The sequence below is a fragment of the Polypterus senegalus genome, chromosome 5 (assembly GCF_016835505.1).
Source record: "Polypterus senegalus isolate Bchr_013 chromosome 5, ASM1683550v1, whole genome shotgun sequence".
Classification (NCBI taxonomy): domain Eukaryota; kingdom Metazoa; phylum Chordata; class Cladistia; order Polypteriformes; family Polypteridae; genus Polypterus; species Polypterus senegalus.
Window position 1 is genome coordinate 197,403,734 of NC_053158.1, and position 25,716 is coordinate 197,429,449.

General features: G+C 39.5%; 1 protein-coding gene across 1 annotated transcript in view; it reads left to right on the plus strand.

The window, feature by feature from the left end:
* Positions 1 to 25,716, plus strand: part of LOC120529789 (up-regulator of cell proliferation-like) — a 128,392-nt gene that overhangs the window by 81,336 nt on the left and 21,340 nt on the right. The window contains 5 exon segments of the mRNA XM_039753925.1: positions 1,152 to 1,190; positions 5,851 to 5,889; positions 9,477 to 9,515; positions 14,180 to 14,218; positions 17,816 to 17,854. Coding sequence (XP_039609859.1) covers positions 1,152 to 1,190; positions 5,851 to 5,889; positions 9,477 to 9,515; positions 14,180 to 14,218; positions 17,816 to 17,854 — 195 coding nt within the window.

The following is a 25,716-nucleotide window of genomic DNA, read 5'->3' on the forward strand; positions in this document are numbered from 1 at the left end:
CCGCATGTTGCTGTCACTCTGATCTTTTCTGACATCTCTGTCCCTTCTTCTTCCTCCGTCGTATGTCGCTCTTCAGACAAGGCATATTTATTACAAAATTCTACCGGGGTTTTGCAAGATATGATTGTTAGATATTCTGATTGGCTTGCTGTGAATCTGATGAATGAATTCACTGTCTGTTTTCCCAAAGTATAACACTTTTTTGATGTTGCTAAATACCTACTGGTGTGTCTTCCTTTTCCAGTCTGTGAACCAATTTAGCTACTTGTTGTCCCAGATGCACACGTTATAAACTAATCGATAGCCTTATGCACCAGCATGTCTTCCTTCCTTTGTTGGAATAGCTGTTTTAAAAGTGAGGTACAACTGGGAAGAGGATATGCTTTGATGTGTCCTGAATTTAGTTCATCTGTTGATGTCTTGAGCAAAATAGAATGCAAATACAGAACAAAATTTACAGATTTTTACCCCACATCACTTACTACTACTTGACACCCAACAACCTTAGAGAGAGCGTAACATGTTAATAGCATGCATATATAGCAGAAACCTACTTAGATTGATTCATATGAGTGCAAAAAATCATGGATATAAACCTAACTAATTTAAGGCATACATCATGGTGACATAAGAGATATTCATCATATTTACTGCACACTACAATTGCATCACCCAATTAGCACTTGTGTCTGCCAGTTTAAAGCCTTTGCACACATTCTGCAGATACTGAGTACCAACCAAAGCTCTCTGCAGAACGTCTATGTTTTAGTCTACCTGGACAACACGAGTCTGTCTGCATATGAGGTGCTTAACTCCAACACTCTACAGGTTTTTGGGGAATTTTTGCTCTCATTGAAAGAATTATAAGTTTTACTACTAATACTAGACGTCTGCTTTGAAAGTGATTTGCAATAATGTAGTACTTAAGATGTTAAGACATAGATCTCCTCCAGAGGTGCTGTATAAGCTGATGGAAGGGCAGCATGCCACCTGTTTCAGTACAGAAGGCTCACAGTGCTGACTGAAGGAATGTTGCTCAGTGAGGTTGTGTGATTGTCTCTTTTCAGCGCTTATTTCATCAGTGGTTCTGCAAGGATTAAACACAAACTCTAATCAGACCTAATGCTATGCAATTCATTTTTTTCATGCAGGTTCTTCGAGTGCAGCAGAAATTCCTTTAAAAGAAGAAGGTATGATAATTAGAATATTTTTTTCTAATTTGCATATTATTTTTTTTCTAAACATCCCAACCCCATGACAAAAACTCAGCTCATATGGCTGATAATTAATGATCTGATATTTTCCACATAACTGTCAATTTGCAATCTTTGCAAAACTCAAGGTTTTTGTTTAGGGTATTACAAACATATCTGTTGTTTAATCTGTTATGAACAAAATCTGCTTTACACAGGAGTTTGCTTCCTCTCCATGAATTCTTTCCTATTCTGAAACTGTTATAGAGGTTCTTTATAAGCTACCATCTGTTGGCTATCTAGTCATACTTTACATTGAGAATAATGGAGATTGCAGGAGGGGAGTGCCTTTGTGAGATATTATTTTGACCTGAATGCCAGTCACTGCTTGTTTTTTTTGTAATCTACTCATCAAATATTTACACTGAGCACCTTGTTTGAAAATTTTGGAAGAGAAGTTTTGTCATACTGTAAGTGTACTTGGTGTTTGTGTTTTAAATTAATGTTAGTCTATGAGTGATGGGCACAAATGAGTTTGCTTTTTGAGAACTCTGCAAATTTAAACACTTTCTTTTTTTCTATATGGAAAGTTAACTGACAAAATCTTCAAAATATATTTTATACTATTTGTTTCCAGCCAGTATATTTTTGGCAGAAGGATTCGTTTTGGGGGATGTCTTTCATTTTAGAAATTCTGGAAAATGATGCAAGTGTGAAGTGGTTTTATTTGACTTCACTTTTAGTGAAAGTCAGCTATCTGGAGGACAGAAAGTCCAGGTAGGCTGGAGATTAAAAAAAAAATCTGCATGTACTCCAAGGGTAAAAGTCCTCCCATCCCTCATTTGACATTCTACCTAACATAAATATTCCTAAATCAAACCCCTTAGTTTTCATGCTTCACATAGTAGGATTTGATGAACATGGTCTCATAGACAGCTTGAGACTCCCACCTTCATTCCATCATCTCTGGAGGTTGCATGGTCTCTTCATCAGGTGGTAGTGACACAAATCACCACCACAGAAGAACCAGACAAGACAGCAGAGAATAGTGGGGATAAGTTCAGATTGCAGATCCCTTAAGAATTCTTTGCACGTGTAGTCTATTAGGAATAGAACTGAAAAGTAGCTACAGAAAATCAATATTAAAATAATGAGTATCAGTTTTTTAAAATGATCCACAGTATTAGCTTCCGAATTTCCATAGATAAAGTATTCCAGATCAAAGGTGAATAACATCACAAAACCGCCTCACTACCTCTTCTAAGCTTGGCACTAGGAATTATTAGCAGACCACCATTCGAAGATCTAAGGGTCCAGCTTGAAGAGTAGGGGGAGAGGCATTCTAAAAATATATGAAGGGACAATATTTTCTAAGGCTTTATAAACCATTAGTAGTATTTCACAGTAGTATTTAAGTCAATTCTGAATGACACAGGCAACCAATGTAACAATCCAAACAGCGTGGCAGCAATTCAATGCATCTGCCATGTAATTAAGATTCTGATATTTTCCATTTCACTGTTAACTTTTCAATCCTAAATTCCCACCTTCCCCATCTTGAATCTTCTCTAGGCTTGTGGAATACGTGCTTTCCCAATCTTTGTCAAACAGATCAATGATCCTCAGAATGCCTTTCCTGTTTAAAGGGCAGTGTGCTGCCAGCTTCAATACTGTAGAGACAGCTCACATTGGTAACAGACTGGAAAGTCACTCAGTGAGGTTATGAGATTGTCCCTGCTTGGCACTTAAAATGTTGGTCTACTGCTGCACCTTAAGATTAACACACACATATATAGCTATACACATACACACAGACCCTAACCAAAATAGTGCCCCATGAATGACACACACAATTGGTTAAACTCTGGCACTTTAAACCACACAATTTCCTTAGGAATAACTGTGACGATGTGGGTTCTGGCTCCACGCTCCTTTGGCTGTTTGGGAACCCTTGAACCCAACACCGTCGATAATGTTGCCGAGTGAGCTAGTCAATGGAGGCAAATAAACAATTGAGCAAGGGGTGGTGCAAAAAGTGCAACAGTGCTTTTATTAAAAATCAACAAAACAAAACAGTGTTCATAAATAGTGCAGTACTCCAAGTTCTTCAATAAATAATCCATTAAATGAAAACGAGGAGGTTAAAATCAATAGAAAAACAATCCTTTAAAACGAGAGGTAAAATGTTTCTTTGGGAGCAGTCTTTAAAACAACAAACAAATCCGGTGCATCGTTTTTTAGCGTTTGTTAGCGTCTCACCTGCATATCCCGTTTGGGCTCGCAGCAGGCAAGACGCTCTCTGCAGCTGCCCTCCTACATCACACATTCGAGACTGGAGACCTCCCGATCCCTGGCTCGGTATGGCACTCATCCCAGTCCCGAGAACTTGGTTTCCCACAACGCCAGGTCGCTCACGTTGGGGATTCCAGCACCAAGTCTCCCGACTTCAGCTGCCTTTCAATGACCTCACTGCGGCCAGTCGCCTTCCCTTGGTCACTCCCGCTACCTGATCGCTCAGCGGAGCGACATCAACACAAACGTCTGGGTGTCGGCCTAACACCCAGCTTCCACGCAGCTGTCCACGAGCGCTCATTCGCCGCACGTCCGCCGCTTCTTGCGGCTCTCTCTCTCTTTCACCGACCTGCTTCCTCTCCTGCTCCCGGTAACCTCCGTCCTCTCCTTTCCTTTCTCTCTCCATTTTTTTCCCCCCTTGAAAACTGACTCGCGCTTCTTTTTAAAATGACGAGGGCCACAGCAGCTGCAGCATTAGCCACGGGACAATCATGAATGTGGGGAGTTCCTCACCTGTGCACTAGGTGAGAAACGCCCACACCCTACGGATCGTCCTGCGGCCCACTATGGCCCAACGTCCCCTCACTAAGCTGCGAGCACATAGATTACTTATTTAAAAATGGCCTTTACTCAACGAGCTGTGGACCCATAACACCACAATAACACAGCCTGTCACTCTCCCAGCACTTCAAGAGACTTACTTATTATTGGCACGAACAGTATACAATGTTTTAAATATATCTCAGACCTAAATATTGCTTTTGTTCTCTGTGAAAATATTCAAACATACAAAGGCTCAGCATCCTTGACTATAGGCCATTTATCAGCCATGAATACCTTACTTTTTGTACTGTTCCCTACTTTTGGGTGGAGCTGTCACCCTCAGCCCTTAATAAATCCCGGAGCACAGAGGAAAAGGCAACTCTCTAGCTGCACCAGGTGCTCAAAGAAATCTACTTTATTACTTAAATCACTGTAGACATTAAGACAAAGCATAGAAAGTTAATAGCAGCATGGTATTTATTACAGAAACAATAATGCAAAGAGAACAAAGAATAACAGACAATAGGACTGATAGTAAAATCTGGATATATATAGTTTTTAGAAAAAGCTTACAAAAAGTTAAAGATGACAAGGATGAATGTTGTAGGCAGCTTGTGATCTAGCATTCATAGTTGTTCATTAGATGCTTAATTGATGATCAAATGGAAACAGCCGCATGTTGCTGTCACTCTGTTCTTTTCTGACATCTCTGTCCCTTCTTCTTCCTCTGTCGTATGTCGCTCTTCAGACAAGGCATATTTATTACAAAATTCTACCGGGGGTTTTGCAAGATATGATTGTTAGATATTCTGATTGGCTTGCTGTGAATCTGATGAATGAATTCACTGTCTGTTTTCCCAAAGTATAACACTTTTTTGATGTTGCTAAATACCTACTGGTGTGTCTTCCTTTTCCAGTCTGTGAACCAATTTAGCTACTTGTTGTCCCAGATGCACACGTTATAAACTAATCGATAGCCTTATGCACCAGCATGTCTTCCTTCCTTTGTTGGAATAGCTGTTTTAAAAGTGAGGTACAACTGGGAAGAGGATATGCTTTGATGTGTCCTGAATTTAGTTCATCTGTTGATGTCTTGAGCAAAATAGAATGCAAATACAGAACAAAATTTACAGATTTTTTTACCCCACATCACTTACTACTACTTGACACCCAACAACCTTAGAGAGAGCGTAAAATGTTAATAGCATGCATATATAGCAGAAACCTACTTAGATTGATTCATATGAGTGCAAAAAATCATGGATATAAACCTAACTAATTTAAGGCATACATCATGGTGACATAAGAGATATTCATCATATTTACTGCACACTACAATTGCATCACCCAATTAGCACTTGTGTCTGCCAGTTTAAAGCCTTTGCACACATTCTGCAGATACTGAGTACCAACCAAAGCTCTCTGCAGAACGTCTATGTTTTAGTCTACCTGGACAACACGAGTCTGTCTGCATATGAGGTGCTTAACTCCAAACACAACAGGTTTTTGGAATTTTTGCTCTCATTGAAAGAATTATAAGTTTTACTACTAATACTAGACGTCTGCTTTGAAAGTGATTTGCAATAATGTAGTACTTAAGATGTTAAGACAAAGATCTCCTCCAGAGGTGCTGTATAAGCTGATGGAAGGGCAGCATGCCACCTGTTTCAGTTCAAAAGGCTCACAGTGCTGACTGAAGGAATGTTGCTCAGTGAGGTTGTGTGATTGTCTCTTTTCAGCGCTTATTTCATCAGTGGTTCTGCAAGGATTAAACACAAACTCTAATCAGACATAATGCTATGCAATTCATTTTTTCATGCAGGTTCTTCGAGTGCAGCAGAAATTCCTTTAAAAGAAGAAGGTATGATAATTAGAATATTTTTTCTAATTTGCATATTATTTTTTCTAAACATCCCAACCCCATGACAAAAACTCAGCTCATATGGCTGATAATTAATGATCTGATATTTTCCACATAACTGTCAATTTGCAATCTTTGCAAAACTCAAGGTTTTGTTTAGGGTATTACAAACATATCTGTTGTTTAATCTGTTATGAACAAAATCTGCTTTACACAGGACTTTGCTTCCTCTCCATGAATTCTTTCCAATTCTGAAACTGTTATAGAGGTTCTTTATAAGCTACCATCTGCTGGCTATCTAGTCATACTTTACATTGAGAATAATGGAGATTGCAGGAGGGAGTGCCTTTGTGAGATATTATTTTGACCTGAATGCCAGTCACTGCTTGTTTTTGTAATCTACTCATCAAATATTTACACCGAGCACCTTGTTTGAAAATTTTGGAAGAGAAGTTTTGTCATAAGTGTACTTGGTGTTTGTGTTTTAAATTAATGTTAGTCTATGAGTGATGGGCACAAATGAGTTTGCTTTTTTTGAGAACTCTGCAAATTTAAACACTTTCTTTTTTTCTATATGGAAAGTTAACTGACAAAATCTTCAAAATATATTTTATACTATTTGTTTCCAGCCAGTATATTTTTGGCAGAAGGATTCGTTTTGGGGATGTCTTTCATTTTAGAAATTCTGGAAAATGATGCAAGTGTGCAGTGGTTTTATTTGACTTCACTTTTAGTGAAAGTCAGCTATCTGGAGGACAGAAAGTCCAGGTAGGCTGGAGATTAAAAAAATCTGCATGGACTCCAAGGGTAAAAGTCCTCCCATCCCTCATTTGACATTCTACCTAACATAAATATTCCTAAATCAAACCCCTTAGTTTTCATGCTTCACATAGTAGGATTTGATGAACATGGTCTCATAGACAGCTTGAGACTCCCACCTTCATTCCATCATCTCTGGAGGTTGCATGGTCTCTTCATCAGGTGGTAGTGACACAAATCACCACCACAGAAGAACCAGACAAGACAGCAGAGAATAGTGGGGATAAGTTCAGATTGCAGATCCCTTAAGAACTCTTTGCACGTGTAGTCTATTAGGAATAGAACTGAAAAGTAGCTACAGAAAATCAATATTAAAATAATGAGTATCAGTTTTTAAAATGATCCACAGTATTAGCTTGCCGAATTTCCATAGATAAAGTATTCCAGATCAAAGGTGAATAACATCACAAAACCGCCTCACTACCTCTTCTAAGCTTGGCACTAGGAATTATTAGCAGACCACCATTCGAAGATCTAAGGGTCCAGCTTGAAGAGTAGGGGGAGAGGCATTCTAAAATATATGAAGGGACAATATTATCTAAGGCTTTATAAACCATTAGTAGTATTTCACAGTAGTATTTAAGTCAATTCTGAATGACACGGGCAACCAATGTAACAATCCAAACAGCGTGGCAGCAATTCAATGCATCTGCCATGTAATTAAGATTCTGATATTTTCCATTTCACTGTTAACTTTTCAATCCTAAATTCCCACCAGCCATCTTGAATCTTCTCTAGGCTTGTGGAATACGTGCTTTCCCAATCTTTGTCAAACAGATCAATGATCCTCAGAATGCCTTTCCTGTTTAAAGGGCAGTGTGCTGCAAGCTTCAATACTGTAGAGAAAGCTCACATTGGTAACAGACTGGAAAGTCACTCAGTGAGGTTATCAGATTGTCCCTGCTTGGCACTTAAAATGTTGGTCTACTGCTGCACCTTAAGATTAACACACACATATATAGCTATACGCATACACACAGACCCTAACCACAATAGTGCCCCATGAATGACACACACAATTAGTTAAACTCTGGCACTTTAAACCACACAATTGCCTTAGGAATAACACAGCCTGTCACTCTCCCAGCATTTCAAGAGACTTACTTATTATTGGCACGAACAGTATACAATGTTTTAAATATATCTCAGACCTAAATATTGCTTTTGTTCTCTGTGAAAATATTCAAACATACAAAGGCTCAGCATCCTTGACTATAGGCCATTTATCAGCCATGAATACCTTACTTTTGTACTGTTCCCTACTTTTGGGTGGAGCTGTCACCCTCAGCCCTTAATAAATCCCGGAGCACAGAGGAAAAGGCAACTCTCTGGCTGCACCAGGTGCTCAAAGAAATCTACTTTATTACTTAAATCACTGTAGACATTAAGACAAAGCATAGAAAGTTAATAGCAGCATGGTATTTATTACAGAAACAATAATACAAAGAGAACAAAGAATAACAGACAATAGGACTGATAGTAAAATCTGGATATATATAGTTTTTAGAAAAAGCTTACAAAAGTTAAAGATGACAAGGATGAATGTTGTAGGCAGCTTGTGATCTAGCATTCATAGTTGTTCATTAGATGCTTAATTAATGATCAAATGGAAACAGCCGCATGTTGCTGTCACTCTGATCTTTTCTGACATCTCTGTCCCTTCTTCTTCCTCCGTCGTATGTCGCTCTTCAGACAAGGCATATTTATTACAAAATTCTACCGGGGGTTTTGCAAGATATGATTGTTAGATATTCTGATTGGCTTGCTGTGAATCTGATGAATGAATTCACTGTCTGTTTTCCCAAAGTATAAAACTTTTTGATGTTGCTAAATACCTACTGGTGTGTCTTCCTTTTCCAGTCTGTGAACCAATTTAGCTACTTGTTGTCCCAGATGCACACGTTATAAACTAATCGATAGCCTTATGCACCAGCATGTCTTCCTTCCTTTGTTGGAATAGCTGTTTTAAAAGTGAGGTACAACTGGGAAGAGGATATGCTTTGATGTGTCCTGAATTTAGTTCATCTGTTGATGTCTTGAGCAAAATAGAATGCAAATACAGAACAAAATTTACAGATTTTTTACCCCACATCACTTACTACTACTTGACACCCAACAACCGTAGAGAGAGCGTAACATGTTAATAGCATGCATATATAGCAGAAACCTACTTAGATTGATTCATATGAGTGCAAAAAATCATGGATATAAACCTAACTAATTTAAGGCATACATCATGGTGACATAAGAGATATTCATCATATTTACTGCACACTACAATTGCATCACCCAATTAGCACTTGTGTCTGCCAGTTTAAAGCCTTTGCACACATTCTGCAGATACTGAGTACCAACCAAAGCTCTCTGCAGAACGTCTATGTTTTAGTCTACCTGGACAACACGAGTCTGTCTGCATATGAGGTGCTTAACTCCAACACTCTACAGGTTTTTGGGGAATTTTTGCTCTCATTGAAAGAATTATAAGTTTTACTACTAATACTAGACGTCTGCTTTGAAAGTGATTTGCAATAATGTAGTACTTAAGATGTTAAGACACAGATCTCCTCCAGAGGTGCTGTATAAGCTGATGGAAGGGCAGCATGCCACCTGTTTCAGTACAGAAGGCTCACAGTGCTGACTGAAGGAATGTTGCTCAGTGAGGTTGTGTGATTGTCTCTTTTCAGCGCTTATTTCATCAGTGGTTCTGCAAGGATTAAACACAAACTCTAATCAGACCTAATGCTATGCAATTCATTTTTTTCATGCAGGTTCTTCGAGTGCAGCAGAAATTCCTTTAAAAGAAGAAGGTATGATAATTAGAATATTTTTTTCTAATTTGCATATTATTTTTTTTCTAAACATCCCAACCCCATGACAAAAACTCAGCTCATATGGCTGATAATTAATGATCTGATATTTTCCACATAACTGTCAATTTGCAATCTTTGCAAAACTCAAGGTTTTTGTTTAGGGTATTACAAACATATCTGTTGTTTAATCTGTTATGAACAAAATCTGCTTTACACAGGAGTTTGCTTCCTCTCCATGAATTCTTTCCTATTCTGAAACTGTTATAGAGGTTCTTTATAAGCTACCATCTGTTGGCTATCTAGTCATACTTTACATTGAGAATAATGGAGATTGCAGGAGGGGAGTGCCTTTGTGAGATATTATTTTGACCTGAATGCCAGTCACTGCTTGTTTTTTGTAATCTACTCATCAAATATTTACACTGAGCACCTTGTTTGAAAATTTTGGAAGAGAAGTTTTGTCATACTGTAAGTGTACTTGGTGTTTGTGTTTTAAATTAATGTTAGTCTATGAGTGATGGGCACAAATGAGTTTGCTTTTTTTGAGAACTCTGCAAATTTAAACACTTTCTTTTTTTCTATATGGAAAGTTAACTGACAAAATCTTCAAAATATATTTTATACTATTTGTTTCCAGCCAGTATATTTTTGGCAGAAGGATTCGTTTTGGGGGATGTCTTTCATTTTAGAAATTCTGGAAAATGATGCAAGTGTGAAGTGGTTTTATTTGACTTCACTTTTTAGTGAAAGTCAGCTATCTGGAGGACAGAAAGTCCAGGTAGGCTGGAGATTAAAAAAAAAATCTGCATGTACTCCAAGGGTAAAAGTCCTCCCATCCCTCATTTGACATTCTACCTAACATAAATATTCCTAAATCAAACCCCTTAGTTTTCATGCTTCACATAGTAGGATTTGATGAACATGGTCTCATAGACAGCTTGAGACTCCCACCTTCATTCCATCATCTCTGGAGGTTGCATGGTCTCTTCATCAGGTGGTAGTGACACAAATCACCACCACAGAAGAACCAGACAAGACAGCAGAGAATAGTGGGGATAAGTTCAGATTGCAGATCCCTTAAGAATTCTTTGCACGTGTAGTCTATTAGGAATAGAACTGAAAAGTAGCTACAGAAAATCAATATTAAAATAATGAGTATCAGTTTTTTAAAATGATCCACAGTATTAGCTTGCCGAATTTCCATAGATAAAGTATTCCAGATCAAAGGTGAATAACATCACAAAACCGCCTCACTACCTCTTCTAAGCTTGGCACTAGGAATTATTAGCAGACCACCATTCGAAGATCTAAGGGTCCAGCTTGAAGAGTAGGGGAGAGGCATTCTAAAATATATGAAGGGACAATATTTTCTAAGGCTTTATAAACCATTAGTAGTATTTCACAGTAGTATTTAAGTCAATTCTGAATGACACAGGCAACCAATGTAACAATCCAAACAGCGTGGCAGCAATTCAATGCATCTGCCATGTAATTAAGATTCTGATATTTTCCATTTCACTGTTAACTTTTCAATCCTAAATTCCCACCTTCCCCATCTTGAATCTTCTCTAGGCTTGTGGAATACGTGCTTTCCCAATCTTTGTCAAACAGATCAATGATCCTCAGAATGCCTTTCCTGTTTAAAGGGCAGTGTGCTGCCAGCTTCAATACTGTAGAGACAGCTCACATTGGTAACAGACTGGAAAGTCACTCAGTGAGGTTATGAGATTGTCCCTGCTTGGCACTTAAAATGTTGGTCTACTGCTGCACCTTAAGATTAACACACACATATATAGCTATACACATACACACAGACCCTAACCAAAATAGTGCCCCATGAATGACACACACAATTGGTTAAACTCTGGCACTTTAAACCACACAATTTCCTTAGGAATAACTGTGACGATGTGGGTTCTGGCTCCACGCTCCTTTGGCTGTTTGGGAACCCTTGAACCCAACACCGTCGATAATGTTGCCGAGTGAGCTAGTCAATGGAGGCAAATAAACAATTGAGCAAGGGGTGGTGCAAAAAGTGCAACAGTGCTTTTATTAAAAATCAACAAAACAAAAACAGTGTTCATAAATAGTGCAGTACTCCAAGTTCTTCAATAAATAATCCATTAAATGAAAACGAGGAGGTTAAAATCAATAGAAAAACAATCCTTTAAAACGAGAGGTAAAATGTTTCTTTGGGAGCAGTCTTTAAAACAACAAACAAATCCGGTGCATCGTTTTTTAGCGTTTGTTAGCGTCTCACCTGCATATCCCGTTTGGGCTTCGCAGCAGGCAAGACGCTCTCTGCAGCTGCCCTCCTACATCACACATTCGAGACTGGAGACCTCCCGATCCCTGGCTCGGTATGGCACTCATCCCAGTCCCGGAGAACTTGGTTTCCCACAACGCCAGGTCGCTCACGTTGGGGATTCCAGCACCAAGTCTCCCGACTTCAGCTGCCTTTCAATGACCTCACTGCGGCCAGTCGCCTTCCCTTGGTCACTCCCGCTACCTGATCGCTCAGCGGGAGCGACATCAACACAAACGTCTGGGTGTCGGCCTAACACCCAGCTTCCACGCAGCTGTCCACGCGCTCATTCGCCGCACGTCCGCTCCGCTCTTCGCGGCTCTCTCTCTCTTTCACCGACCTGCTTCCTCTCCTGCTCCCGGTAACCTCCGTCCTCTCCTTTCCTTTCTCTCTCCATTTTTTTCCCCCCTTGAAAACTGACTCGCGCTTCTTTTTAAAATGACGAGGGCCACAGCAGCTGCAGCATTAGCCACGGGACAATCATGAATGTGGGGAGTTCCTCACCTGTGCACTAGGTGAGAAACGCCCACACCCTACGGATCGTCCTGCGGCCCACTATGGCCCAACGTCCCCTCACTAAGCTGCGAGCACATAGATTACTTATTTAAAAATGGCCTTTACTCAACGAGCTGTGGACCCATAACACCACAATAACACAGCCTGTCACTCTCCCAGCACTTCAAGAGACTTACTTATTATTGGCACGAACAGTATACAATGTTTTAAATATATCTCAGACCTAAATATTGCTTTTGTTCTCTGTGAAAATATTCAAACATACAAAGGCTCAGCATCCTTGACTATAGGCCATTTATCAGCCATGAATACCTTACTTTTGTACTGTTCCCTACTTTTGGGTGGAGCTGTCACCCTCAGCCCTTAATAAATCCCGGAGCACAGAGGAAAAGGCAACTCTCTAGCTGCACCAGGTGCTCAAAGAAATCTACTTTATTACTTAAATCACTGTAGACATTAAGACAAAGCATAGAAAGTTAATAGCAGCATGGTATTTATTACAGAAACAATAATGCAAAGAGAACAAAGAATAACAGACAATAGGACTGATAGTAAAATCTGGATATATATAGTTTTAGAAAAAGCTTACAAAAAGTTAAAGATGACAAGGATGAATGTTGTAGGCAGCTTGTGATCTAGCATTCATAGTTGTTCATTAGATGCTTAATTGATGATCAAATGGAAACAGCCGCATGTTGCTGTCACTCTGTTCTTTTCTGACATCTCTGTCCCTTCTTCTTCCTCTGTCGTATGTCGCTCTTCAGACAAGGCATATTTATTACAAAATTCTACCGGGGGTTTTGCAAGATATGATTGTTAGATATTCTGATTGGCTTGCTGTGAATCTGATGAATGAATTCACTGTCTGTTTTCCCAAAGTATAACACTTTTTTGATGTTGCTAAATACCTACTGGTGTGTCTTCCTTTTCCAGTCTGTGAACCAATTTAGCTACTTGTTGTCCCAGATGCACACGTTATAAACTAATCGATAGCCTTATGCACCAGCATGTCTTCCTTCCTTTGTTGGAATAGCTGTTTTAAAAGTGAGGTACAACTGGGAAGAGGATATGCTTTGATGTGTCCTGAATTTAGTTCATCTGTTGATGTCTTGAGCAAAATAGAATGCAAATACAGAACAAAATTTACAGATTTTTTTACCCCACATCACTTACTACTACTTGACACCCAACAACCTTAGAGAGAGCGTAAAATGTTAATAGCATGCATATATAGCAGAAACCTACTTAGATTGATTCATATGAGTGCAAAAAATCATGGATATAAACCTAACTAATTTAAGGCATACATCATGGTGACATAAGAGATATTCATCATATTTACTGCACACTACAATTGCATCACCCAATTAGCACTTGTGTCTGCCAGTTTAAAGCCTTTGCACACATTCTGCAGATACTGAGTACCAACCAAAGCTCTCTGCAGAACGTCTATGTTTTAGTCTACCTGGACAACACGAGTCTGTCTGCATATGAGGTGCTTAACTCCAAACACAACAGGTTTTTGGAATTTTGCTCTCATTGAAAGAATTATAAGTTTTACTACTAATACTAGACGTCTGCTTTGAAAGTGATTTGCAATAATGTAGTACTTAAGATGTTAAGACAAAGATCTCCTCCAGAGGTGCTGTATAAGCTGATGGAAGGGCAGCATGCCACCTGTTTCAGTTCAAAAGGCTCACAGTGCTGACTGAAGGAATGTTGCTCAGTGAGGTTGTGTGATTGTCTCTTTTCAGCGCTTATTTCATCAGTGGTTCTGCAAGGATTAAACACAAACTCTAATCAGACATAATGCTATGCAATTCATTTTTTTTTCATGCAGGTTCTTCGAGTGCAGCAGAAATTCCTTTAAAAGAAGAAGGTATGATAATTAGAATATTTTTTTCTAATTTGCATATTATTTTTTTTTTCTAAACATCCCAAACCCATGACAAAAACTCAGCTCATATGGCTGATAATTAATGATCTGATATTTTCCACATAACTGTCAATTTGCAATCTTTGCAAAACTCAAGGTTTTTGTTTAGGGTATTACAAACATATCTGTTGTTTAATCTGTTATGAACAAAATCTGCTTTACACAGGAGTTTGCTTCCTCTCCATGAATTCTTTCCTATTCTGAAACTGTTATAGAGGTTCTTTATAAGCTACCATCTGCTGGCTATCTAGTCATACTTTACATTGAGAATAATGGAGATTGCAGGAGGGGAGTGCCTTTGTGAGATATTATTTTGACCTGAATGCCAGTCACTGCTTGTTTTTTTTGTAATCTACTCATCAAATATTTACACTGAGCACCTTGTTTGAAAATTTTGGAAGAGAAGTTTTGTCATACTGTAAGTGTACTTGGTGTTTGTGTTTTAAATTAATGTTAGTCTATGAGTGATGGGCACAAATGAGTTTGCTTTTTTTGAGAACTCTGCAAATTTAAACACTTTCTTTTTTTCTATATGGAAAGTTAACTGACAAAATCTTCAAAATATATTTTATACTATTTGTTTCCAGCCAGTATATTTTTGGCAGAAGGATTCGTTTTGGGGGATGTCTTTCATTTTAGAAATTCTGGAAAATGATGCAAGTGTGAAGTGGTTTTATTTGACTTCACTTTTTAGTGAAAGTCAGCTATCTGGAGAACAGAAAGTCCAGGTAGGCTGGAGATTAAAAAAATCTGCATGGACTCCAAGGGTAAAAGTCCTCCCATCCCTCATTTGACATTCTACCTAACATAAATATTCCTAAATCAAACCCCTTAGTTTTCATGCTTCACATAGTAGGATTTGATGAACATGTTCTCATAGACAGCTTGAGACTCCCACCTTCATTCCATCATCTCTGGAGGTTGCATGGTCTCTTCATCAGGTGGTAGTGACACAAATCACCACCACAGAAGAACCAGACAAGACAGCAGAGAATAGTGGGGATAAGTTCAGATTGCAGATCCCTTAAGAATTCTTTGCACGTGTAGTCTATTAGGAATAGAACTGAAAAGTAGCTACAGAAAATCAATATTAAAATAATGAGTATCAGTTTTTAAAATGATCCACAGTATTAGCTTGCCGAATTTCCATAGATAAAGTATTCCAGATCAAAGGTGAATAACATCACAAAACCGCCTCACTACCTCTTCTAAGCTTGGCACTAGGAATTATTAGCAGACCACCATTCGAAGATCTAAGGGTCCAGCTTGAACAGTAGGAGGAGAGGCATTCTAAAATATATGAAGGGACAATATTATCTAAGGCTTTATAAACCATTAGTAGTATTTCACAGTAGTATTTAAGTCAATTCTGAATGACACGGGCAACCAATGTAACAATCCAAACAGCGTGGCAGCAATTCAATGCATCTGCCATGTAATTAGGATTCTGATATTTTCCATTTCACTGTTAACTTTTCAATCCTAAATTCCCACCAGCCATCTTGAATCTTCTCTAGGCTTGTGGAATACGTGCTTTCCCAATCTTTGTCAAACAGATCAATGATCCTCAGAATGCCTTTCCTGTTTAAAGGGCAGTGTGCTGCCAGCTTCAATACTGTAGAGAAAGCTCACATTGGTAACAGACTTGAAAGTCACTCAGTGAGGTTATGAGATTGTCCCTGCTTGGCACTTAAAATGTTGGTCTACTGCTGCACCTTAAGATTAACACACACATATATAGCTATACGCATACACACAGACCCTAACCACAATAGTGCCCCATGAATGACACACACAATTGGTTAACCTCTGTCACTTTAAACCACACAATTGCCTTAGGAATAACACAGCCTGTCACTCTCCCAGCACTTCAAGAGACTTACTCATTATTGGCACGAACAGTATACAATGTTTTAAATATATCTCAGACCTAAATATTGCTTTTGTTCTCTGTGAAAATATTCAAACATACAAAGGCTCAGCATCCTTGACTATAGGCCATTTATCAGCCATGAATACCTTACTTTTGTACTGTTCCCTACTTTTGGGTGGAGCTGTCACCCTCAGCCCTTAATAAATCCCGGAGCACAGAGGAAAAGGCAACTCTCTGGCTGCACCAGGTGCTCAAAGAAATCTACTTTATTACTTAAATCACTGTAGACGTTAAGACAAAGCGTAGAAAGTTAATAGCAGCATGGTATTTATTACAGAAACAATAATACAAAGAGAACAAAGAATAACAGACAATAGGACTGATAGTAAAATCTGGATATATATAGTTTTAGAAAAAGCTTACAAAAGTTATTGATGACAAGGATGAATGTTGTAGGCAGCTTGTGATCTAGCATTCATAGTTGTTCATTAGATGCTTAATTGATGATCAAATGGAAACAGCCGCATGTTGCTGTCACTCTGTTCTTTTCTGACATCTCTGTCCCTTCTTCTTCCTCCGTCGTATGTCGCTCTTCAGACAAGGCATATTTATTACAAAATTCTACCGGGGTTTTGCAAGATATGAGTGTTAGATATTCTGATTGGCTTGCTGTGAATCTGATGAATGAATTCACTGTCTGTTTTCCCAAAGTATAAAACTTTTTGATGTTGCTAAATACCTACTGGTGTGTCTTCCTTTTCCAGTCTGTGAACCAATTTAGCTACTTGTTGTCCCAGATGCACACTTTATAAACTAATCGATAGCCTTATGCACCAGCATGTCTTTCTTCCTTTGTTGGAATAGCTGTTTTAAAAGTGAGGTACAACTGGGAAGAGGATATGCTTTGATGTGTCCTGAATTTAGTTCATCTGTTGTTGTCTTGAGCAAAATAGAATGCAAATACAGAACAAAATTTACAGATTTTTACCCCACATCACTTACTACTACTTGACACCCAACAACCTTAGAGAGCGTAACATGTTAATAGCATGCATATATAGCAGAAACCTACTTAGATTGATTCATATGAGTGCAAAAATCATGGCTATAAACCTAACTAATTTAAGGCATACATCATGGTGACATAAGAGATATTCATCATATTTACTGCACACTACAATTGCATCACCCAATTAGCACTTGTGTCTGCCAGTTTAAAGCCTTTGCACACATTCTGCAGATACTGAGTACCAACCAAAGCTCTCTGCAGAACGTCTATGTTTTAGTCTACCTGGACAACACGAGTCTGTCTGCATATGAGGTGCTTAACTCCAAACACAACAGGTTTTTGGAATTTTTGCTCTCATTGAAAGAATTATAAGTTTTACTACTAATACTAGACGTCTGCTTTGAAAGTGATTTGCAATAATGTAGTACTTAAGATGTTAAGACAAAGATCTCCTCCAGAGGTGCTGTATAAGCTGATGGAAGGGCAGCATGCCACCTGTTTCAGTTCAAAAGGCGGACAGTGCTGACTGAAGGAATGTTGCTCAGTGAGGTTGTGTGATTGTCTCTTTTCAGCGCTTATTTCATCAGTGGTTCTGCAAGGATTAAACACAAACTCTAATCAGACATAATGCTATGCAATTCATTTTTTTTTCATGCAGGTTCTTCGAGTGCAGCAGAAATTCCTTTAAAAGAAGAAGGTATGATAATTAGAATATTTTTTTCTAATTTGCATATTATTTTTTTTTTCTAAACATCCCAAACCCATGACAAAAACTCAGCTCATATGGCTGATAATTAATGATCTGATATTTTCCACATAACTGTCAATTTGCAATTATAATGGGCTACAACTCAGCATTATAAAGAAAATAACATTTTGGTGTGTTACTTAGAAAAGGTAGAATTTCTGGAAAATTCTGCTACAGGTTATTGCTGATGGCTATCTACAGGACATAAATATTTACCTGTCTTGCTAAAGAGTTATCTGTTTTGAATAGTCAGACTGCTTCGACTTAGTATCTCATCTACATACAATGTGGGGATACAGAACTGTCTGCTTCCTTGGAAAATTGGTTTCTAATCAAGGATTCAAAGTAAATGTGTTTACACTATTTGTTATGCAGAGGAAATTGGCTTGCACCATTGTTTTCACTGATTGCCATGTTGATCTATGCAGAAATTGAAGTATACATATATTTCTGGAAAAAAGAGAACAGGGAAGTATGGTCTGAGACTCGGGGCTGCTGTCTGTTTCTTTTATGCTTTACACCATATCGCTGTGGCTACACCCTGTAGCAACAGTGGCTTGTACCTGGCCCAGGTTCCCCTAGGCCTGAGGTCGGTAACAATTGGGGGCTCGTCCGGGATCAGCACTCTGTCATGGAAACAGTCATCACTACACCTGGTACTTCCTGTTGTGAAATTTCAGGGACGACTCCAGTAATTGTGTCATCCAGAGAGCCCAGCTTCAGGTACAGAAGGGAGATGGCAACATCCGGACCATGCAAGATGCTGATCTGGGATATCCATAAGAAATTAATATTGCTGGATTACAATCAACTCAGCCTTCTGGCTGCAAGTATAGGAGATGAAGAAGGAGATGAAACTGTAAAGCTCTCACAACTAGGTGAACAAGAACTTTGTTATTTCCTTTTTGATTATGTTAAGAGTGATAAGTTGAGAAATTTGGAGGACGAAGGCATGTCACACCTACTTCACCTCCAGGATACAATTTCACATCTCCTAACCAGAAAGGATTTCAACCCTGCTAGGAGTATGGATTTTACAGGTGTTACCACTGCAGGGCTGGATCAAGATATTCAGTCAAGCCAAGCTAAACATTTTGGCAGAAACTGTGGTAAGACTCACTGATGTTGCTACTTTTCTGCCTCGTTGGGAGTTCAAAGTCCATGGTGGGCAAATCTATGATGGGGGCTCTGAAATGTCATACAGTAACCTTTGCATACAAATAGATATAGGGTTACATGAGGGATTTACTGAGTTTGAAGTTGTTAAGTCTGTACTAAAAGTAGTTAAACTGGGTATCTTCAAAATGTTTCTCATGAGTAGAGATGATCTCACATTAGATGAGCTCAAACGATTTCTTAGGTTACACATTAGGGATAGAAGCAGCACAGAACTGTTTCAAGAACTGAGCAATACAAAGCAACAAGATAGGGAAACACCCGAACATTTTGTGTATAGGATAATGGATCTTCGACAACGCGTGCTTCAGGCATCAGAACAGCATGGAGCTGAATTCAGTTATGACAGAAAATTAGTTCAGGGCATATTTCTTTATACCCTTTATCAAGGGTTCAATGAAAAAAATAACAACATCAGACAAGACATAAAACCATTTCTTACTGACTTGAAGGTGACTGATGATATAATTCTAGAGAAGATAACTAAATCTACCAGGGAGGAAGCAGAGAGAATAAAGCGTCTTCACACTCCAAGTGAACATACAATAAAAGGACAGTTCACAGGCTGATCAGACTGAACTGAGTCAAGCAAACAATAGAATGCAAGTTGACAGTGCAGCTATAAAGCAGTTAACTGCTCGAGTGTCCGAACTAGCAAAACTATAACGAAAATGATAATTTGAAAGTTCTCTGTGCACATCAAGCTCATAATACTACCATTGAGCAGCTGACAGCTCAAGTGTCTATGCTAAAAAAAAATTTTGAAAAGATCACAAAGCATACTGGTAACAGTACTCGGACAGATGTCCGTGCACTGCCACAATTGAACACCTAGGTCTCAAGAGATAGTCCTAAAAGAAGATGTCAAGAATGTGCCCAGCAGAGAAAAGAACGGTGTACTCACTGCTTTCGCTGTGGTTTGATGGGACACAGAGCTGTTGGCTGTACTAAGAGATGGGAATCGGGAAACTGGGGAAGGTCACTGGAGAGGGAACAACCAGTGACCAACAGGAGTAACAGGTCCCCCCACAATGCAAAACACTTATCTACTGCCCCCTAAAGCAAAACGTGCTGCCCAACTAATTGGGAGTCGCTGCATGGTCAAATGTGTAATCAATGGAATTCAAACAAATGCTGTTAGACACAGGAGCACAGGTTAGCATAGTGGGGAGAGAGTGGGTAAGGAAGACATTGCCTGATGTTAAGATTCAGTCACTTGAGAGTTTATTAACAGGAAGTGCACTCTGTATTACTGCAGCAAATGGCACTGAGATTCCATTTGAAGGGTGGATTGAGGTGACACTTCAGATACTGAGCTCCAGGCATGGGCAGGTAGCCATTGATGTTCCTTTGTTAGTAAGTCAAAGTCATGTTAACTGTCCGCTGTTAGGCTTCAATGTTATAGAGGAACTGATCAGAGAGAACTGTGACCAGACCGATACCACCATTCTTAGCGCGCTGCTGAGTGAGGCATTAAACGTGAAAGGTGACACAGCAGATAATATCATCTCTGCAGTAGGAGTAAAACCTGGGGAAGCAATATCACCAGGTATTACAGTAAGGATGGGGAAAAAGGGGCTTGTTATCCCAGCATGTCAGATATGTCAAGTGAAATGTAAAATTAGGGCTTTGCCTAGAGGAGGCACAATGACTTTTGAGTCACTAGCAGAGTCATTACCCAGAGGGCATTGAACTACTCCCTGCCATTGTTGACAGCCCAACTGGTACTTCAAAACTAATTACCATACCTCTTCAAAATTACACCTTACATGATATCTACCTTCCTAGTGGAACAATATTAGGCACTCTAGAAGAAATTATTGATATCTGGCCAGTCCTTTCCCCACCATCTGACCCAGTAATACTCAGTCAGCCAATTGATGGCCAAGTCAATGCTGCACACACAGAGTACAGTAGAGTTAAACAGGAAAGCAACAAATACAAGGTTACTGCTAGAGAGAAATGGAACCCCCCAGTAGATTTGTCCCACTTAAAAGAGGAAGAACAAGAGGTAGTTAAGCGCATGTTATATGAAGAATCAGATGTATTTTCACGGGAAGATGGTGAAATTGGTTGCATTCCAGATTTGAAGCTAAAAATCCACTTGAAGGATGATACTCCTGTGCAGAAAAGGTACAATGCTATTCCAAAGCCCTTATACCAAGAGGTGAAGGAATACATCCAGAACCTTTTGGACCATGGTTGGATAAAGAAGTCCACTTCAGCTTACTCTTCTCCAGTTGTCTGTGTCAGGAAAAAGGACTTAAGTTTGCATCTTTGTGTGGACTTTAGAGAGCTAAACCGTAAAACCATCCCTGACAGACACCCCCTGCCACGCATTCAAGACCTACTGGATAATCTTGGGGGCTACTCATGGTTTTCAATCCTGGATCAAGGAAGTGCATATCATCAAGGTTTCATGGATGAGGACTCAAGATCTGTCACTGCTTTCAGTACCCCTTGGGGACTATATGAGTGGGTACGCATTCCTTTTGGCTTGAGCAACGCTCCTGCAGCATTTCAAAGATGCATGGAAGGGGTACTGGAACAATTGAGAGATGAATGTTGCACCCCATATTTGGATGATGTACTTTGCTTTTCAAAAACATTTCATGACCATGTGGAAGACTTGAGACGGGAACTGTCTCGAATGAGAGAATACGTAATAAAATTACAACCAGAGAAATGTGAGTTATTCCAACAACAAATCTGGTACATAGGTCGTCTAGTGTCTGAAGAGGGGGTGCAGATTGACCCTAAGGATATGGAAGCAGTTAATGGAAAAGGAATCCACAACAGTTGGAGAAGTCAGATCCTTGCTGGGCTTCCTTAGTTATTACCGCTCCTTCATACAGGACTTTTCCAGGTTGGCAAAACCTTTGTTTGAACTTTTAAATGGTACTATTGGAAATACTGGAAAATCCAGCTTGGCGAGGGAGGATAAAATCCAATGTACAGCTACCTTCAAGGACACCAGTTCAATGGACTAATGAACATCGTACAGTCATTTCTAAATTTGTGGATATACTCACCAATCCACCCATACTTGCTTTTCCAAATTTTGAATTGCCCTTTGTTTTGCACACTGATGCATCAAACGAAGGACTAGGAGCAGTACTTTACCAACAGCAGGAGGGTAAACTATGTGTAATTGGCTATGGATCAAGAACACTAACCCCAGCTGAGAGAAATTACCATCTCCACTCTGGCAAGTTAGAATTCTTGGCCCTGAAGTGGGCAATCTGTGAAAAATTTAGAGACTATCTATATTATGCACCCACCTTCACTGTATATACTGACAATAACCCTCTGACATATGCTCTGAGTACAGCAAAACTGAATGCAGTGGGTCATCGCTGGGTTGGAGAATTATCAGACTTTAACTTTGACATCAAATACTGCCCTGGGAAAGCAAATACAAATGCAGATATGCTGTCCCGCTTCCCTGTGGACTTACAGTCCACTATCACTGAGTATGATGAAACAATATCTCCTGAAGTCGTCTCAGCTGTCTGGCAGGGGGACAAAGCAGCTAAAGATAAAGAAGTACCATGGGTGGCTGCTCTACAGTTCACCTCAGTGGATGACGGTGTGTTGCCAGAAAGTGCTGATACAGTCACACTAAATGATATTAGGGTCGCACAGCAAGAAGATGCTACCATCAGTGAAATCATTAACCTCAAAAGCAGAGGATGGGGTCCAAATAAGAAGGACAAGGAACAAATGGGAATTGAAACAAAGAGACTGATACATGAATGGAACAAACTCACCATTTACAAGGGAGTACTGTACAGGCAAGTAGGAAAAAGAAAGCAACTTGTTTTGCCACATAAGCTGAAACCAGTTGTCCTTAAAAGCCTCCATGATGATATGGGACATATCGGATCTGACAAGGTGATTCATCTAGCCAGGAAAGATTTTATTGGCCTTACATGCAGCGAGAGATTGAAGATTATGTAATTCGACAATGCCTGCATCAAACAGAAGCACCCTAGTAACCAAGACAGAGCACCTATGGGCTCTATTACTACAAGCGAACCTTTTGAACTGCTCTCTGTAGATTTTCTCCGTCTTGAGCCAAGTAAAGGAGGTTATGACTATGTTCTGGTTCTCATGGATCACTTCACTCGCTTTGCACAAGCATATGCCACCAAAAACAAATCTGGAAAAACCGCAGCTGAGAAGATTTTCCAAGACTTTATCCCCCGTTTTGGCTACCCTGCAAAGCTGCACCATGACCAGGGGCGTGAGTTTGAAAATAACTTATTTCAGAGGCTCCAACAACTATCCGGAATAGCTCACTCCCACACCACTCCCTATCATCCACAGGGGAATCCAGTAGAACGATTCAATCGAACTCTGCTTCAGATGCTTCGAACCTTGGAAGAAGAGAAAAAGTCAAAGTGGAAAGATTACCTACCACAAATTGTGCATGCATATAATTGTACAAGACACGAATCAACTGGCTATTCACCATTTTTCCTCTTGTATGGCAGAGCTCCAAGATTACCTATCGATTTGTTGTTTAATCTTACAACTGACAATGAGGAAACAGACAGCCAAAAATGGGCAACCCAGATGAAAGAAGTTTACCAGATTGCTGCTGATAACAGTCGGAAAGCATCAGCCAAGGGTAAACAGTATTATGACCGTACAGTGAGGGGCTATTCTTCAACCAGGTGACAGAGTCTTAGTCAGAAACCTATCTGAGAGAGGAGGCTCAGGAAAACTCCGTGACTACTGGGAAAAAGAGGTATGTCGTATTGTGGAGAGAATTAAAGACAGCCCAGTGTATAAGGTACAGCCAACAGAAGTTGGTAGCAGAGCAACCCGGACACTACACCGCAACCTCCTGCTGCCTGTCAATGACTTACCTTTTGAAAAAGACACTAAATCAAACACAGTGAAAAGGAAAATGCAAAGACCGGCAAGAACAAAGAGTGAGACACCAAACTCAGCGTCTGATCACTCAGATGAGGAAGCAGAAACCTCATATGGTCCCCGTTGCTGGCCATGCTTTCTAGCACATGTCAGATCTGAGGAAATAGAATCCGAGTCACGCTCCAGGCTCAGAGCCAAGGCCCGAGAGTTCTACCCTGAACCACGAGAACCACGACAACCTGACAGAAATCCTTTGCAAGGAACATCAAGGGAACAAGGACTGGAAATGGAGAGCAGTGTTGCTGAACCCCAGGTGGAGAAAATTGATGAAGTAGTGGAACCCACAAATGGTCAAGAAGACCTAGCAACAGAACACCAGAGTGACAGAGAAGGGGACACTTTAAGAAGATCGGCTCGCACTGTCAGACCCAGAGAAGTATTCACATACCACAGACTGGGGCAGCCATCATACCAGCCTTGGAATCCTGGTGTCCATGCAGTTATACAGAATCCTATGTATCTGTTGCCAAGCCACACAATAGTGTATCCAGCATACCCAGGATTTGATTATTATCTAAGACCACTAGTTGAGACACAGTAGACACTGAACCAAAGGCTGAGCCTTTGGCGCAAGATGTCAGGAGACATCTCAAAAAAAGTAGGGGAGAGTGTAATGGGCTACAACTCAGCATTATAAAGAAAATAACATTTTGGTGTGTTACTTAGAAAAGGCAGAATTTCTGGAAAATTCTGCTACAGGTTATTGCTGATGGCTATCTACAGGACATAAATATTTACCTGTCTTGCTAAAGAGTCACCTGCTTTGAATAGTCAGACTGCTTTGACTTAGTATCTCATCTACATACAATGTGGGGATACAGAACTGTCTGCTTCCTTGGAAAATTGGTTTCTAATCAAGGACTCAAAGTAAATGTGTTTACACTATTTGTTATGCAGAGGAAATTGGCTTGCACCATTGTTTTCACTGATTGCCATGTTGATCTATGCAGAAATTGAAGTATATATATATTTCTGGAAAAAAAGAGAACAGGGAAGTATGGTCTGAGACTCGAGAATGCTGTCTGTTTCTTTTATGCTTTACACCATATCGCTGTGGCTACACCCAGTAGCAACAGTGGCTTGTACCTGGCACAGGTTCCCCTAGGCCTAAGGTCGGTAACAGAATCATTGCAAAACTGAAGGATTTTGTTTAAGGTATTACAAACATATCTGTTGTTTAATCTATTATGAACAAAATCTGCATTACACAGGAGTTTGCTTCCTCTCCATGAATTCTTTCCTATTCTGAAACTGTTATAGACGTTCTTTATAAGCTACCATCTGCTGGCTATCTAGTCGTACTTCACATTGAGAATAATGGAGATTGCAGGAGGGGAGTGCCTTTGTGAGATATTATTTTGACCTGAATGCCAGTCACTGCTTGTTTTTTTTGTAATCTACTCATCAAATATTTACACCGAGCACCTTGTTTGAAAATTTTGGAAGAGAAGTTTTGTCATAAGTGTACTTGGTGTTTGTGTTTTAAATTAATGTTAGTCTATGAGTGATGGGCACAAATGAGTTTGCTTTTTTTGAGAACTCTGCAAATTTAAACACTTTCTTTTTTTCTATATAGAAAGTTAACTGACAAAATCTTCAAAATATATTTTATATTATTTGTTTCCAGCCAGTATATTTTTGACAGAAGGATTCGTTTTGGGGGATGTCTTTCATTTTAGAAATTATGGAAAATG